The following is a 15,382-nucleotide window of genomic DNA, read 5'->3' as shown; positions in this document are numbered from 1 at the left end:
AAAACAGGGGCAATGACACTCTCCTCTCAATTGCCAGAGGGACATGTGCCCATCTGTAGAGAAAGTAGTGGGTGTCAATCCTAGGGAAACAACCGTATTCCTGACTTCGTTTAGGGTCCTCACTGATACAGTTTTAAGGGAACTGAAAAACAACTACAGTACACACTGCTTTTCAAAGAGCTTCAAAGTGGTATAAATACATTTTCCCTAGCAACAGTCCCCCAAAGAAGACTATTAATTTCCATTTGTCAGATGGGAAAATCAAAGCAGAGGGACGGAATACTTTCCCCGAAGTTGGAGAGAAAAGCCAAATGAGTGCTCTCTTCATAAATAACTCCGGGTTGGCAGTCACAGGTGCAGACCCAAGCTTAGACATACATATCTGAAGCCGTAGTTTATTTTTTTAAAAGATTTTTATTTATTTATTTGACAGACAGAGATCACAAGTAGGCAGAGAGGCAGGCAGAGAGAGAGAGGAGGAAACAGGCTTCCCGCTTGAGCAGAGAGCCCGATGTGGGGCTCGATCCCAGGACCCTGAGATCATGACCTGAGCCAAAGGCAGAGGCTTTAACCCACTGAGCCACCCAGGCACCCCTAAAGCCATATTTTTAATTAGGAGATGACAGAGCCACGAATTATTGAGTTTGCCTTTGCCGTCTGAATAACCAGTGCCCATAACCAAGTAAATGGATTAGAATGACGACCATTCTCCCAATCTCCCATGCGATGCATCTACGTGATGTGTGGATAATCATTGGTACCTTAAAATATATGGAACAAAGAATCTAATTTTTTCCACTCAGCCACAGTGACCCACTTAGGCTTGAAAACAGACAGCCATGGAAAACTCGCATGTGACAAAAATAACAGGAAAAAGAGCATTAAAACACATACACGCACACAAGGAAAACAGGCCTTTTTAGGGCATCTAAGACGTCGTTTTCAAATGTATTTCCCAAGAGCCTGCTTTTTTGAACAAAGTACTTACATGTCAGATTTGCATCTTCATATTTTAGCCACCAATCAGAACAAGGGACAAAACAAGCATAAAGGAAAGCTTCATTCATCAAAGGTTATGGCACAGCATTATAACGTCACTGTAAGCCAAAGATATCGTCTACCCTTACCTTTAAGATATAAGACATCCTCTAAAGTGAATATGTAAAGAAAGAGAAGATGAGCGTGAGAGGTCGATGGTTATAATGACCAAATCCATTTATCAACAATTCTAAAACAACATTTGAAATGTTAGTGTCATCATCAGTTACACAGAGTGAATATCATTACGTTTTCCCACATTAGTCTCAGATGCAAATATCACCATGCAAAAAGCCCAAGGAATTCAGTTCCGTGCAGAGTAACAAATACTGAAAGTAACTGAAATACACACTACATAGTAAGGACATATTAATAACTCTCTTCTCCCAGTGGAAACAACATGATCATGCCTTAGGATTAGTTCTGGGAAGGATTAAGTCAACTTAACCCTTCAAGGCTCACCGGCACTTGAACTTAGTGACTGACAATTACAAAATAGCCATCGTTTAAAAGGGGACCCATGTAACCATGAAGTGGCCCTCCTGGTTCATGTAATCGGAGAAGAAAACTGGATGCTTGCGGGTATCACGGGCCAAATTCCAAAGCAAACCTGTGGGACTGTTTCCTCGCCCAATTCTGAACAGAGGTAGGTAATAAGGATTTCTCCTGTCATGCCTAATTGAAATGATCAAAAAATCCTCCAGTGTCCAAAGATTGTTATATTTTTACTGCACTCAGGGTTGGAGGCAACAATTAATCGAAATAGCAGCACAGTGTTTGAGATGGAGACAAACTTAAAATTGAGCTGAATCTGTGTCACGCATTGAAACACACATTCGATATAGAAATATATGCTGTCTTTGCCCCCTAATTCCAAGATGCGCCTCATAACCCTCACAGACTTACACCTTCACTCGGTAAGACCTGGGTAAAGAACAGTTCCTAATAAACGAGGCTCTTTACTGAAAGCTGGAATGAAGAGAAACAGCTTAGGGGAAAAAAGTAATAAAAAACACTGTGGATGGAAAAAGTAATAGTCCACATGTCCACAGAGGCCAGTGACTGACACTTCCTGACTGCAACTTTCAGGAAAACATAGAACCTTGAAGTCCCCACACTACCCAAATATCCAATGCCCTCTAAAGTTATTGCCTAGAAGCTTCTGCTTAAAGGACATTCTTTTCATTGAATTTTTTTCCCCTCCCAACTGTAGCTAGAAGTCCGGCCCCTCATAGTTCAGACCCAGGTCCTGGTCCTGTAAGACTTTCCCGGTTTGGCTTAACAGACCAGAATGATCCCAAATGCAGAACTGGGTCTGCTTGGGTGGAAATTCAAGTCCAGTGAAGTGGCCCTTGGGTATACGTGCCGGACCACGAGAAAGATGAACCAGAGGCACTCTAGGAGGGGACCCGGGAACTCAGGCAGTGCACACACACCCTGTGGATAGTTGATAAATAAGAAATCCCCGAGTCTGACAATTCCCAAGTGACTGACGTGTATGCCATAGCATAAATTCTAGCACATTCCCACAGAACTCTTTGTAATGAGCTAGGAAATGAGCTTGTCAGAAGCATTTTATACCATAGGTAGCAAAAATTACCTCTTTATAACCTAGTGCTGCTGACGGTCTAAGTGGAGGTGCGGGTCGCAGACAACTTAAACTCCACGGCTTTATAATCTGAGGAGGTTCCAGGGGTCCTCGGGGCTGTCCAGTAGAGCTAAAAGACTGGGAAAATGTCTGATGAGATGTTGGCAATCTGCCATCTGAACCCGACCTTGGGCCACCATGGCGAGAGAACAGCGCAGTGTCATTGGATCAGCAAAGCCAGCCACAGGAAGGAAAAGGTGGGAAAACAAAAGCATCCCGTTTGAGAACTGGCACTTTTCAGTCCAGCTTATGGGGGTCTCTGAGTAACAGCACCCCACTGACTCAACATCCTATGATCCTGTCTTCCCTCTCTCTGCTGGAATTTCACTCAAGCCAGGGGTGGCTTTCCTTTAGAAGAGAGGAAAGCAGAGTTAACCTCGAATGGGTTCAGTCACGCATTGGGTGCTCAACTAGGTGCCAAAAGAGGTTATTTCACCGGAACAACTGAAGACGAACAAACATCAGCAAGGCAAAGAAACTAGCTGGCGACTGACAAAGCCAAGATTTGAACTCAGGTCCAACGCCAAAGCCCTTGTTCTTCGCACCGCAACACGCGGTGCTCAAGACTGGAGTTTTGGCATGGCCGGTATGAGTGTTAACAGAGAACACGGCAATCTTCGCTCTCACTTAACAAGTACGGTAAAATCTCATCGATTCCAATTCCAGGAAGTCCAAATTCATGATAACTCAGAAGAAGGCAACGCGGGAAGTTTACCCTTGAAGGTGACCTAATGAATGTGGTGGCATAAATGAGATTTGGAGGGGTGGGGAGACCCTTGGGACCATCAAACAGAAGTGCACACCTCTGTCTTAACTTGGATGGACCCTTGTCCAAAACCAGCCATCGGAATTCATGAGGTTTTATTGTACTTCGAAACCTACAGACATAGGCGAGCCGAAGTCTTAGGGCATGCTCGCTACTTCTCATAAGTCCTCTGCCGGCAGGTCTGACGAGAGCTTCAACAACCCCCATACAGCACGAGTGGGCCACTTACGGAATGGGCGCTGCAAGATGACGATGACGTTTTGGATAACGAGCCGCAGGAGGCGGGTCCCCGGATGAGTCGGCACAGCTGCTCCAGCCACTCCTGGAAGTCCTGACTGCCGTTGCAGTGGATGACGATTCTCTCTATGTTACCTGCATCGTCCGACGGGGAGCATTTGGAAACGAGAGGCGAGAAGCCTGAGCTCGCCTCCTCCATAAACAGACTCAACGCAACTAAGACTCGCACCTAGAGAATAACCCTGTGGAAGCTTCTATGTCAGAAGGAACAGTTCATGAGGTCAGGAAATTAAGTATCTGTATCTGATTTCTAACACTGTCCCTGACTTCTACTGCTTACAGAATCGGAGGAAAGGAGTGTAAAACTTCAAACAAACTCACAGGGCAAAAACTGAAGGCCAGGGCCCATCTCAGCCCGCCGTGAGAATTCTGGACTGCCTCACCGAACTATTCAAAGTTGAAACGGGACCAACATCTAATCTCAGGCTCCCTCCTGGGGAAGAAGTGGGTAAGGCCTGGGGCCATTATCCCAGTGTCAGCCACCGTGCCAAGTCCATACAAAAAAAAAAAATACCACTGTCACATGGAAATCACACAGGCCTGGCAAAAAGGCACCACAGGCCAAAAGGTCAGGCTTGGCATTTTCTTCAGTTTGTGCTTTTATGTCAGTCCATTTTGTTATTTCTGAGTTCTAACAAGCAGCTCTTATGAAAGAAGAGATTGAAACTAATGGCAAAGCCGAGGTTTCCAAATGACCAGGAGACTGTGTTCCATCGCTGGGCCCTAATTATACTCTGCCTTGCCCAGGTAAAACTCACTCAGAGGCTTATCACAGAAAATAATGACATTAATTTACTCAAATTCCATTTCGTCCCAAAAAGGATTTCAAGTAGCTACTTGAAAAAAGAGAAAATTACCTACCTGTGATTTCAAATGTGTTGTCATTCCCTTCGATTTCATCTAATCTAGTCACCACCATTCCCGCTACTGGTATTTTTCCCTATCAAGAAAAGAACATTCCCATTAAGTCTGTGGTTATATGCATCTCTGCTTATGTCTATTAGATTTTTGTGACCCTCTCAAGAATCACTGCTGAATGACGGCTAGACAGATTTCTCTGTCCTGTCAATAGATAGTATGTTTCTCTGCTTTCAGTTTTCATTAGACAAGGAAGCAAGGGGGAAATGTGGGTTGTGTTTTGCTAAAACGCCCTAAACCATACGGTGGGGATTTACAAACAGCTCACTTTTTTCTGACACATTTGCAGGAGAATCTGTCAACAAAGTAAAGATTCCAAAAAAAATGAATAAATAAAAATAAAAAAATTTTTTATGAAAATGAGTAATTGCTACAACAGATAAAACAGGCAACCGTAACTCACGGCCCTCCATATTTGGGGAGCAGGTTGAAGGAAGTTTAACTTCCTAAGGAGTTTCAAGACTTGTACCTCAGAACCCCGAATCCGCTTTATAGTTTCTCAGCAGTAATGATGTGAGACGAGCCCGTGAAATTTGGCTGCGAATTTATCCAGTTGCACACTTAAGAGTTCTTTTTAAACATGCATAGGTTATGCTCATAACCAGAGCAGTGGACATTGAAGATAAACTCATTACAGCAATATAAAGGTTTCTGATGTAAAGAACATCTGATCTTATAAGCTGTTTAATTACAACAAAGGGTCAGAACATTCTGTGTTCTCTGGCTGGACCTTTTTACGTCACAGTGGAAATACTGCATCTGGATGGAAACCTGTTTTCATTCTGGATCCTGCTATGTGCTTTATATGAAATCTACTAACCTGGTAGATAAAGCCACTCATCCGAGGACTTGCCGATAACATTATCAGGACACTGGAGAATAACAGAAGGTACCGCTCCTCTTTTTCCTACAGTGAAATGAAACACGCTAAGCGGAGAACAGAAGTTGGGCATTTTATTTGTTAAGAATTTCAGGAGTCCCTAATGTGTAACACAGAGCTTGTGGGAGGCAATGAAACACGAACGGTGACCTTTTAAAAAAGATACCCAACCTCAAGGCACCAAACTGGTTGGATTTTGCTTTGAAAGGAATACAAACCCATGGTGTATCTCTCTTCTGCCTCTACGTAACAGTGAGATACGAAAAACCATGCTGGCTTCCCGAGTATACACACCTGAGTTGTCACGTGGTTCATGCCAAGGCACGAGGCTCTGGGGTCACAAAATGAAAACGATTTTACTTTGAAAAGGAGCAAAACAGAAGGGGTTTCCAGGTTACAGGAAGTTTCCTATGCTCTAGCATGTGTCTCAAATTCTTATTCATAAAATTACTTTTAACCGGTAAGAACAAGAGAACTATCATACCCATGTAACGTGAAAAAGTGAATACTTTCTGAAAACGGCACAAAACGAAATTTCACACAGGAGGGCTTCTCCGAACCCCTTCAACCGAGAGGCGATTAGCAGGTGCAAAAACACCAGCCGGTTTGCTCTAATGATCCTTATGCCTCTCTCCATCTCCTTCCTTGCACTTGAGAAGGGCAGTCCTCCGAGGCTCACTCTTCTAGTAAGTTCTCTGCAACCTCTCACATCTTTCTATTGCCTGGTTTCCTTCTATAGACACTTCATTTCTTCCTTCTCCTTCTAGCAGCCTCTCCTGCTTAGCTAGTTTCTTCCCTTTTGCCTTTACCATCCGCCCACCTCCTGACCTGACGGGCCTTCACGGGCCCCCGAGGCTCCTTCTTCATCACACAGGCCCGCCTCGTGCTATCCACAGACGCTGTGGTTTTTACGACTGAGGGTCTGGGCCAACCCCGCGTGGACCAAGTCTACGAGCACCATGTTCCCCCACAGCGTTTGCTCACTTCTTGTCTCTGTCACGTTCTGGTAATTCTTGCCACATTTCGAGCCTATTCTGGTGATCAATGATCAGGACTCACGGAAGGCTCTGAGGATGATTAGCCCTTTTGTAGCCACAGAGTGTTTTTGATGAAGCTACAGGCTGTGTTCAGACATGACCCCGTTGCACACTCAATAAACTACAGGACGGCGTAAAAGCAACTTTCATACGCACCGAGGGACTGACACCTTGATGTGACTCACTTCCCTGAACTGCCGGCTTCGTGGCGGGGCTCTGGAAGCGGACCTCCAGCACCTCCCAAGTACGCCAGGGCCCTGTGCCTCGACATTCTCTTGCCAAATGACTTGCTGCCTTATTTTTCTCCCCATTGATTCCTCCCTGACTGGGGTCCCACTGCCCTCTCGAAGTCATCAATAACTGCCTTCTGGAGAAATCCATTGGCTTCTTCTTGGTCTCCGCACTCCTTGACCTCTGAACCTTCGGCCACACTCAGCGGGCTGACTGCTTTCCACCGCCCTTCCCTCCCGGGGTTTCCATGACAACACAGTCCCCCAGTCCCCTCTGGCCGGCCCTTCCTCCTCCCTTCAACCTAGAGGTTCATCCCAAAGGTGTGAAAGACTAACATTCGGACTCCGGGTCCCATCAGCCCTCCCCAGGGTATCTGCGTCTTGAATGAGATTGCTTGTTAACCCCCAGTCATGAATCTCTGACAGAGGCCTGTCAGGGGCTATAGGGATCTGTTTTGGGACAGCAACGGCAATTCTAACACCTGATAAATCATACCAGGTGACACAAGCAACCTTCCTCCCCTACTCGGCCCCCTTCCTAAAAGACGTAATCCATCTTCAGCCTCCCGTGCTTCTCTCTGGGTGTTTGCTTCCTAGGAAGGCACATCTGTCAGGGACATCCAAGCCTCTGCCTCCAGCTCTGCCCACCCACCCACCTTCCTCTGCTGCTGTAACAGCCGCCTATAAGAGCACCCCCGCCCGGGGACCTACAGCTGGTTACCTGCAGGTGAACGCGTCTAAGAGGACATCTGTCATCTCCAGCCCACGGGTCACTGCTCCCTCTCCGCCCTTCGTGCGGTGGATGGGGGTCCTTCTCACTTCGCAGCCCAGCTGGTCCTTCTGTGACTAGCCCCCTCCTCTCTGGATTATGTATCATCGACACCCCCTTCATGGCATTTCTATACAACTTGACCCTCTAGCAGCCCCGCCCCCTCCACGGCCCACTGGGTGGACCTGAATGGCTACTACCCGACGCCTGGGCAATGTAAGGGCATGGGGGTTTGAAATGTCTTACCTCGCATGTTCCATACTGCACCATTACTTGGGACATAAACAGCACATTTCCCAAGGTTTTAATACTCTCTCCTTCCCAGGCCTGGATAGGCTCAGAAAGTATTTGCAACTCCAGCTGTTTTCTCTTTCTTAGATCTTGGCACTGCCCCTACGGAACCAAAGGAGAACACAATGGAACAGGAATTCCCATGAAACAGACCAAAATCCAGACCAAAGTGAGATGAAGCTTTGGACTTTCAGATTTCCACCGAGTCCCTATTCCTCAGCTGGACAGAAAGATCCACTGTCCTAACTCTCTAACCCAATGTTTTGTGAGAAAGAGCTACTTTTGCCAAAAGATGAAGATAGTGTGGTAGCAGGGGCCACGCATTTATTTCATGTACGAGCGATTTCATTTACTGTGGCACAGCCCTCTACTTTAGGGACTAGGAGGAGACTGGGGCGGGAGAAACATACTAAGTTAATTTTCATTCCCAAGAGAACTGTGAAAAAGAGATACAACTGAATTTTACACATACAAACTGGAAATACAAGCCAGGAAACAGTATGTGGGATATGAATACGTGTGAAGTTATTTCTTAGAGTATCATTCCAAGTTGAATATGAAAATGAGCATATGGTTAGTTATGTTACTGTTTCCAAATAAATGTCATCGTTTTGGGGGGTGTGTTTTCTATAAAATCTCTGCTGTCCCTTTCAGCTACGTGGAAACTGGAAGACATCGGTTCACTCTGCACACATTTCTGAAGCATCTGTACTGGGGAACTGGTCAGAAAGAAAGAGTATTCGTTCAAAAAGGAATGTTACATTCGCTATAGGACAAAATAAAGGGGACACAAAGAGTAGTAAATGCCAAGGGTTTCAGTGGGCTGTTCATTTCGGTCGAGTCATGTAACTGTTTTCGACCTGTGGCAACAGCAATTTTTTAAAAAATATTTTTAAAAGACTTTTTATTTGTTTATTTGACACAGAGAGAGAGACATCAAGAAAGAGAACACAAGCAGGGGGAGTGGGAGAGGGAGAAGCAGGCTTCCCGCTGAGCAGGGAGCCCGATGTGGGGCTCGATCCCAGGACCCCAGCATTGTGACCTGAGCCCCCAAGGCAGATGCTTAAGACTGAACTAAGTTCCGTAGGCGCCCTGAAAATAGCAATTTTAACCTAATACCTTATTCTGGTTTTCGACTTGCTCTTCACCCGTGGTCATGCCAGGCACTGATCTTGCGACAGCAATGAAAATGAGGTGACGGTGAATGTCGCATCACAAGCTTATAGCAAGAATCCTAACTAACCACGGATCCCAACCACTTGGAATGCCACGGAAATGTCTACAATAAAGCTCAACTTGGGATGCCTGGGTGGCACAGTTGGTTAAGCATCCAGCTCTGCGTTTTGGCTCAGGTCATGATCTCGGGGTCGTGAGATCGAGTCCCGCATCTGGCTTCATGCTCAGTGCGGTCTGCTTGAGGTTCTCTCTCGTCTTCCCTCTGCCCCTCCCGCCTGTGCTCGCTCACTCTCAAATAAAAAGATCTTTAAAAATAAATTAAGCTAAACCCAATCAATCGCCCAGTAAACTCTATCTCTTCTCCTAAAATGCCACCAAGTGGTTTTACATCAGTGGATTCAAGGAGACATTAACCATCAGGCTCAAGATGTAAGACTACAGGGAGCTCTGATAGCAATCTCTATAAAGCAATTGGATCTTAGTAGGTTTTCTCCTTTTAGATTTGATTCAGGATTTCTTTTTCATATGCAAAGAATAAACTCACACCTTTTGGCATAGATAGAGGAATCCAGTACTGACGCCGATCAGCGAACGTCAAGCTACACAGACATAAGGTGAATGACATGGGGGTAAAGACAAAGAGACAAAAGGAAACCCCCCACCTACACAGCAATGCTTAATGTGGCAGAGACTTCCAATGTGAGCTCTTTATGCCCTCAGCCTGGCAACCTTTCATAGGTAAGCCTGATTTTTTGGAAGACAAAATTAAATGAAGCAATCACTGCGATACTGTCGCTGAAGCTTATTGTTTCCACTCTACAGACCTTTGCATGAGGAAAGAAACGTTCCACCCAAGTCACTTTTTTAGGAACAAAGCATACAAAATGGAGAATGAGAATGTGAGAGCATCGCCTACCATGAGCGTTTTGAAGGCTAGGATTGCTTTCAGAATATCCTGGTGATCCGGATGCGTGTCCTAGTAAAGGAATACATTGTAAAATCAGTATTAAAGGAGAACAGATCAGCTGGGGTCAGGGGTCAGGGGTGGCAGGAGGGTGTGGCCGCCGGGAGACAGGAAATCTGAGGGGATGATGGAACCGTCCTGTATCTCCATCGCAGCAATGGTAACAGGAATCTACACGCGTGATAAAAGCCAAAGGAAGGAAGTCCATTTTACTGGAGGCTAATTTAAATATCACTTGAGCACTTGGCATCTCAGCGCCTCCAATGACCAGGTGACCAAGAAACAAAGACAGCTGATGGCACATCAAGGACCTGGCAACGACATCGTCCATGTGGTTCCGGAGACTTTAGATAATAATTAATCAGCAGTCGGGCGCAGGGGAGGCATCATCGGGCCATGTTGTTAATACATGGTAAGAGGTGGGAACCGAGTGGTGGGTAGAGAAAAATCAATCCCATCTCATTTCCTAAAACGCCGTCACTTTCCCTCAGCAGGCTCAGCATGGCAGATGGGATCGAAATGGCAGGTTTCGTACCACTGTGCTATCTACGGTCCGCAGTCCCGTGGTACTAACGACCCTGGCACGTGGGCAGGTTCAAGAACGGCTTTGAGGACTGCTCCTGAAGGGAAAGGGGAGATTTCTGGGAAGGCTGCAGACCCGACGTGGGGCCAGATGTCCACCTAACCTCTGGGATTCAGCTGGGATAATGGAAGGACAAAATCTGCTGCTCCAGCGGCCTTCACTAAGAAAACACAGAGCCGACAGCCCCAGGTCCGGAGAGAGCATCTCACCGGATGGCGAGCCGGCGCTGAAGCTCCGGGTCAGCTGACGGTGGGAAGCAGAAGGCAGCCAAAGGCAGGTGAGCAGCAGCAATTCAAGGAAGCCCAAGACAGAGGACCCAGGCAGTGGGCCGGGGGGGGGGGGGAAGGCACCTGGGGATTCTTCGCCTCAAACTGAGGGTGCATTAGTACTCCAGCATTGAACTGTAACAGAAACGGAGGCCACTGGTTTCTGGATTTTTGCGATAAGCAAGGAGGGGCAAACCTCAAACGGTCCAGCAAATTGCTTTAGCTTTTGGAAAGGCAACCAGAGGTCAACACCTTCCCAAGCCCTAACTGAAATTTCATTCCGGCAGGCTTTACTCACTAGCTCCCCACTGCCTCTAGCTTTCCGGCAGGTCAAATAACCTGCGAATGTGGTTTTGCTTTCAACCCTTACAAATGCTGACAAGAAAGGCAGCGTGCAACCTTTCTCTTTAAAGATAATCAAACCCTTTAAAACCTCAAAACCTTTCCCCAGACACAGGAAGAGCAACTAGGGTAAATGCAGCCTCCCTCAGAGAGCCCTCCTCTCCTACCCACACCTCAAACACCCATGCTCGATGGCGTGAGGATGATTCTAGAAGCTATCCCTGTTGCTTGGTTTTTATTGAAAGGATCTGGCCTCTTGCTGAAACAGTATTCCATGGTCGGGCCTCACTGCAAATCTTAGTATTCAGAAAAGATTATAGCTATGCCACAGCTGTTGTCAATCAACTCTTAAGTTGATAAACACAAATGTGAGGGAACGTTGATGCTGGTCTACGGATACACAGACAGATAAACTAATCCTGGACCCGTTTTCGAATCTTTAAGGAAATTCCAGAATGTTCCAGCATAATCCAGAGTCAGAAAGCTCCATGATCGAGATATTTATCCCTGTCTATAGTGAAAGTGGTATTTATATTTTCTGGTGTTTTGCTTTGTTTATCTCCCCAGATCAGGTGGTTCATATACCAGAAGAGCAGACGATCTTGGTCAATTTTGACTGAACCACCATCTACAGAGGAGGAAAACCCAAGTCAACTTGAGAGAAGCAGTAGCACCGAGGCTGGGAGGGAGAATGATCATGAACATGTAGTAGTGAAGGACGGGGACCTTTCGGTTGCAAGATGAATAAATTCTGGGGCTCTTAACATGCAGCACGGTGGTTCTATAGTGCCGTATTGTACTTGAAATTCACTGACAGTATATGTGAAGTGTTCTCATCATAAAAAAAATTAATGACTCCGTAAGGTGATGGAGGTGCGAATTAACTTGCTCATGATAATGATCTCATAATCTCTACGTGTATTAAGCCACCCCACTGTACACTTAAAAAACCACATTGTACAACCTACACATACGCAGTTTTTATTTATACCCGAATAAAAGTGGAAAAAATAAAGAAGTAAAAATAACCATGAATACTATTATGCTGAAAAGAAATAAAATTTTTTTTAAAAATTTTTAAAAAAAGAAGTAAAAATAAGAAAACCTTTGGGGGGGCGGGGAAAGAGGGTCCCCTTTTTATTTCCCTGCATTAAGGAGGAAGCTAGATGCCCAGCAGGAGGAAAATGGGAAACCAAGGCTTTTCCTGAATTCCTCAGTGAGGTTAGTCTGGAGGGAGACTGGCTGCTTCCTTCAGAGCAGAGGCCCATACCTTGCCTTCCCTTACCTCCATGTGCCGTTCCAACTCCTGCAAGAGAGTAACGTACTTTTCCAGTCGCATGAACGGTTTGCTGAGGCTGGTTGTTAAAATGAGGATCCCTGGGCTGGATGCACCTTGGCTTTCCATGAACTGTTCCAGATCATCACTAGCAAAAGAATGACCATGGTCTCGTTAACTGCTTCGTGTCCCAAGTACAGAACTAGCAACCAAACACTGTTTTCCTGTGTTTCGCACAATATGAATCCAAAGAGAAATCAAGGTTCATTAATCCAAATGGTGTCCGCTTCACCTCAGCTCCATTCAGTAAACCTTTACTCAGCCTAGCACTGGGGCTCCTGCCGTGAGCCACTCTGCTCACCCAACAATCACTTACTGACAGCTACGAAGTAACAGGGATACAGCTGGGGATACAGCCATGAACAAAACCAAACCCCTGCCCCTAAGGAGTCTGCCCCCACAGACATGGGACATACAGTCTATCAGATGGTGTCAACGTATGGTTTCAGTCACTTCAAACATTCTACTTATTGGCTGGTCAGTTGCCAAGGCCAGCAACTCACTGCACACCCCCTATCACCGGGCACCCACTTGTAATGTTCAGAATCAAGTTCAAAACTCAGAGAGCTGCACGTGTGTGTGACTAATCACCAAGTCACTTAGCCTGGGATCTGAAACCAGTGCAGCAGGCTATACAGACAGTCCCAGAAGGCGGCAACTTGGTTAAAAGAAAAAGACTATTTGTATGTTACGAACTCTGCCCTGTAAGCGTGAGCTTTTTCTTTCTGCCTTTTTGCACCATCTGGATGGTCTCCTTTACAGCGACGTGATACTGAGTCCTGGGGCTGTAAGATCATTTTAATATTCATTTGTGCAAAATAAAACTAAATAAGGACCCCCGCCTACGGGACGGCATGTTCTGAAACTTTGGCTTCTGACTTGGCCCCTTCTGCCTCCTTGCCAGTGCGTGCATATCCCATCAGTTTCAAGTTTATTCCTTTCCATTCGCGCTGCCATGGCCTCAGTTCAGACCCTTATCTCCTTATCTCCCAAATCCCCGGCTTATTTTGGCTTATTTTGGCTTCCCAGCCGTCCTGCAGACGGCTGCTCCGACCCTGTGACTTTCTGCTCAGGAACTCCCGACTTCCCGCAAACTCGAGCCTGTGCTTTCTAGCCTCCCACGGGTCCCACCCATCTCTCTCCTCAGTCTTCGTTCAGGAACCCTCTATGACAAAATGACTGACTTATTCTCCCTAGAAGACAGCTCAGGCAGGGCAGTGCCCAACCATGGCGTGTTGCAATCAGTGGTGAAATGTGTTCAAAGAAACTTGTCACCAGCAGTAAAACACTGGGGGGGGGTAGGCGTGGGGATGGGGTGGATTGCGTTACCCCTCTTTGTGGACACACGCCCTCCTTGAGCTTTTGAGAGTGGGAGAAGAACGGATGGGTTTCAGCTAATGCCCCGGCGGGGTCATGTGTGCCAGAGGGATAACGGGCTGGGAATCACTGCCTTCACGGAAGCAGGGTCACCTCTGAGTGGTCAAGCCTGAAAAGCCACGCGGGGGGTTGTATCCATTTTTGCCAACTTGCCCCAGAAGCTCCTGGGAGGACGGAGTGCCCTGGACCTGGAGTCATAAAACAGGGCTGGGGACCCTGGATCATGTTAGTTGCATCAGCTGACTCATCTGTAAAACAGAAATTAAACCTACTTCCCACTAAGATTCTGAAGATTCACCATTGGGGTCTGTTTCACCGTGAGTGTGAGGTTTTCACGTGCATTTAATCCTCTTTAATATGTGCAACGGCCCTTCAACCCAGGTGTTATCCTCATTTTACAGATGAAAAAGCTGAGACTCAGGAAGAGTGAGTAATCAGAAGTAAATGGCTGAGTTGGGGTTCAAGCCCCGGTCTGAGTCTTTCCATAACACCACATGCCCCTGTGTTAGAAAAGTATTTTGTAAACTTTAAAGTAGTTTGTAAAAGCATTTGTATTACTATATTACTGTGCCAAGGCAAATACCTTGCTAAAATCACATCTTTAGAAACTACCATTAAGCTGTGATTTCCAGCTTAATGGAAACTCAATTGATGTTAAATTTCCAACCAGGAGCATAAAGTGCACAAAGAGGTTTAAAAATTCATTGCATATAAAATATAATTAGGAAAATAACTTGAATTTGGAGAGTGCATTTGAGTAGAAATGTAATTTAGAGAAAATCACTTTCCTAATTTCTTTTCAATTTGGTAAACAAGTCTTATTTTTTCTTTTCATGACTAAATAAGTCCCCCGTCCTCAATGTTCTCCTCTAATTGATAAAAGGCTTGTAACAATTAAAAGCAAATACTAACATGTACTTTGTTATTACTTTCCATGCAGCATTTTAACTTTTAGGCTTGCTGAATATTATGAAAGAGGTTTTTTTTTTAATTTTTCAATTTAACATGAGTTCATCGGCTACTGGGAGGAAATGAACATTTTACTGTGCAACAAAAGAATAAAACTGTCTTTAAAAAGCTGCTGCCCATTACAATAACTAGATCCTGCAAGACTCATTTTACTAAGCCAAATAAACTTAATCCACAAATGAATGTCATTATACAAAAATGTTAAGACTCAAATTTATATTGTACCAAAGAACAAGCTAAACGTGGTTTTTAGTTCTACACAGCCTGTTGGAAATGTCAATGGGTTGAGGCTTGTTTTTCAAGCTTCACATGTTCTGTACGAGTGACACGAGACAAGAGAAGCAGTTGTCAATGTATCAGTGTTGTCTTAGACTCAACAAAACCTTGATCTCACAGAACGCAGGGTGAATGGGGCTCTGGGATGCTCTGGCTTGGGCTGGAAGGCCCCAGAAAACTATCTTATGTTCTGATATCTCTACAGAGCTCATAACCATA

General features: G+C 45.5%; 1 protein-coding gene across 4 annotated transcripts in view; it reads right to left on the bottom strand.

Annotated features, from left to right (window-relative positions):
* ARHGEF6 (Rac/Cdc42 guanine nucleotide exchange factor 6) overlaps window positions 1-15,382 on the bottom strand; it is a 100,596-nt gene that overhangs the window by 8,329 nt on the left and 76,885 nt on the right. For 2 of the 4 annotated variants that reach the window (XM_044235845.1, XM_044235844.1), the window contains exons 9-16: window positions 12,491-12,629; window positions 9,967-10,026; window positions 7,830-7,976; window positions 5,488-5,574; window positions 4,611-4,689; window positions 3,682-3,824; window positions 2,639-2,776; window positions 1,128-1,148 (exon numbers count right to left, since the gene is read on the bottom strand). In XM_044235845.1, coding sequence (XP_044091780.1) covers window positions 1,128-1,148; window positions 2,639-2,776; window positions 3,682-3,824; window positions 4,611-4,689; window positions 5,488-5,574; window positions 7,830-7,976; window positions 9,967-10,026; window positions 12,491-12,629 — 814 coding nt within the window. The remainder of the gene's footprint in view (window positions 1-1,127; window positions 1,149-2,638; window positions 2,777-3,681; window positions 3,825-4,610; window positions 4,690-5,487; window positions 5,575-7,829; window positions 7,977-9,966; window positions 10,027-12,490; window positions 12,630-15,382) is intronic. The other 2 variants (XM_044235842.1, XM_044235843.1) reach the window with 2 other exon arrangements.

Source organism: Neovison vison, chromosome X (assembly GCF_020171115.1).
Source record: "Neovison vison isolate M4711 chromosome X, ASM_NN_V1, whole genome shotgun sequence".
In the NCBI taxonomy this organism is placed as follows: Eukaryota; Metazoa; Chordata; class Mammalia; order Carnivora; family Mustelidae; genus Neogale; species Neogale vison.
This window is presented reverse-complemented; position numbering and strand designations above follow the sequence as displayed.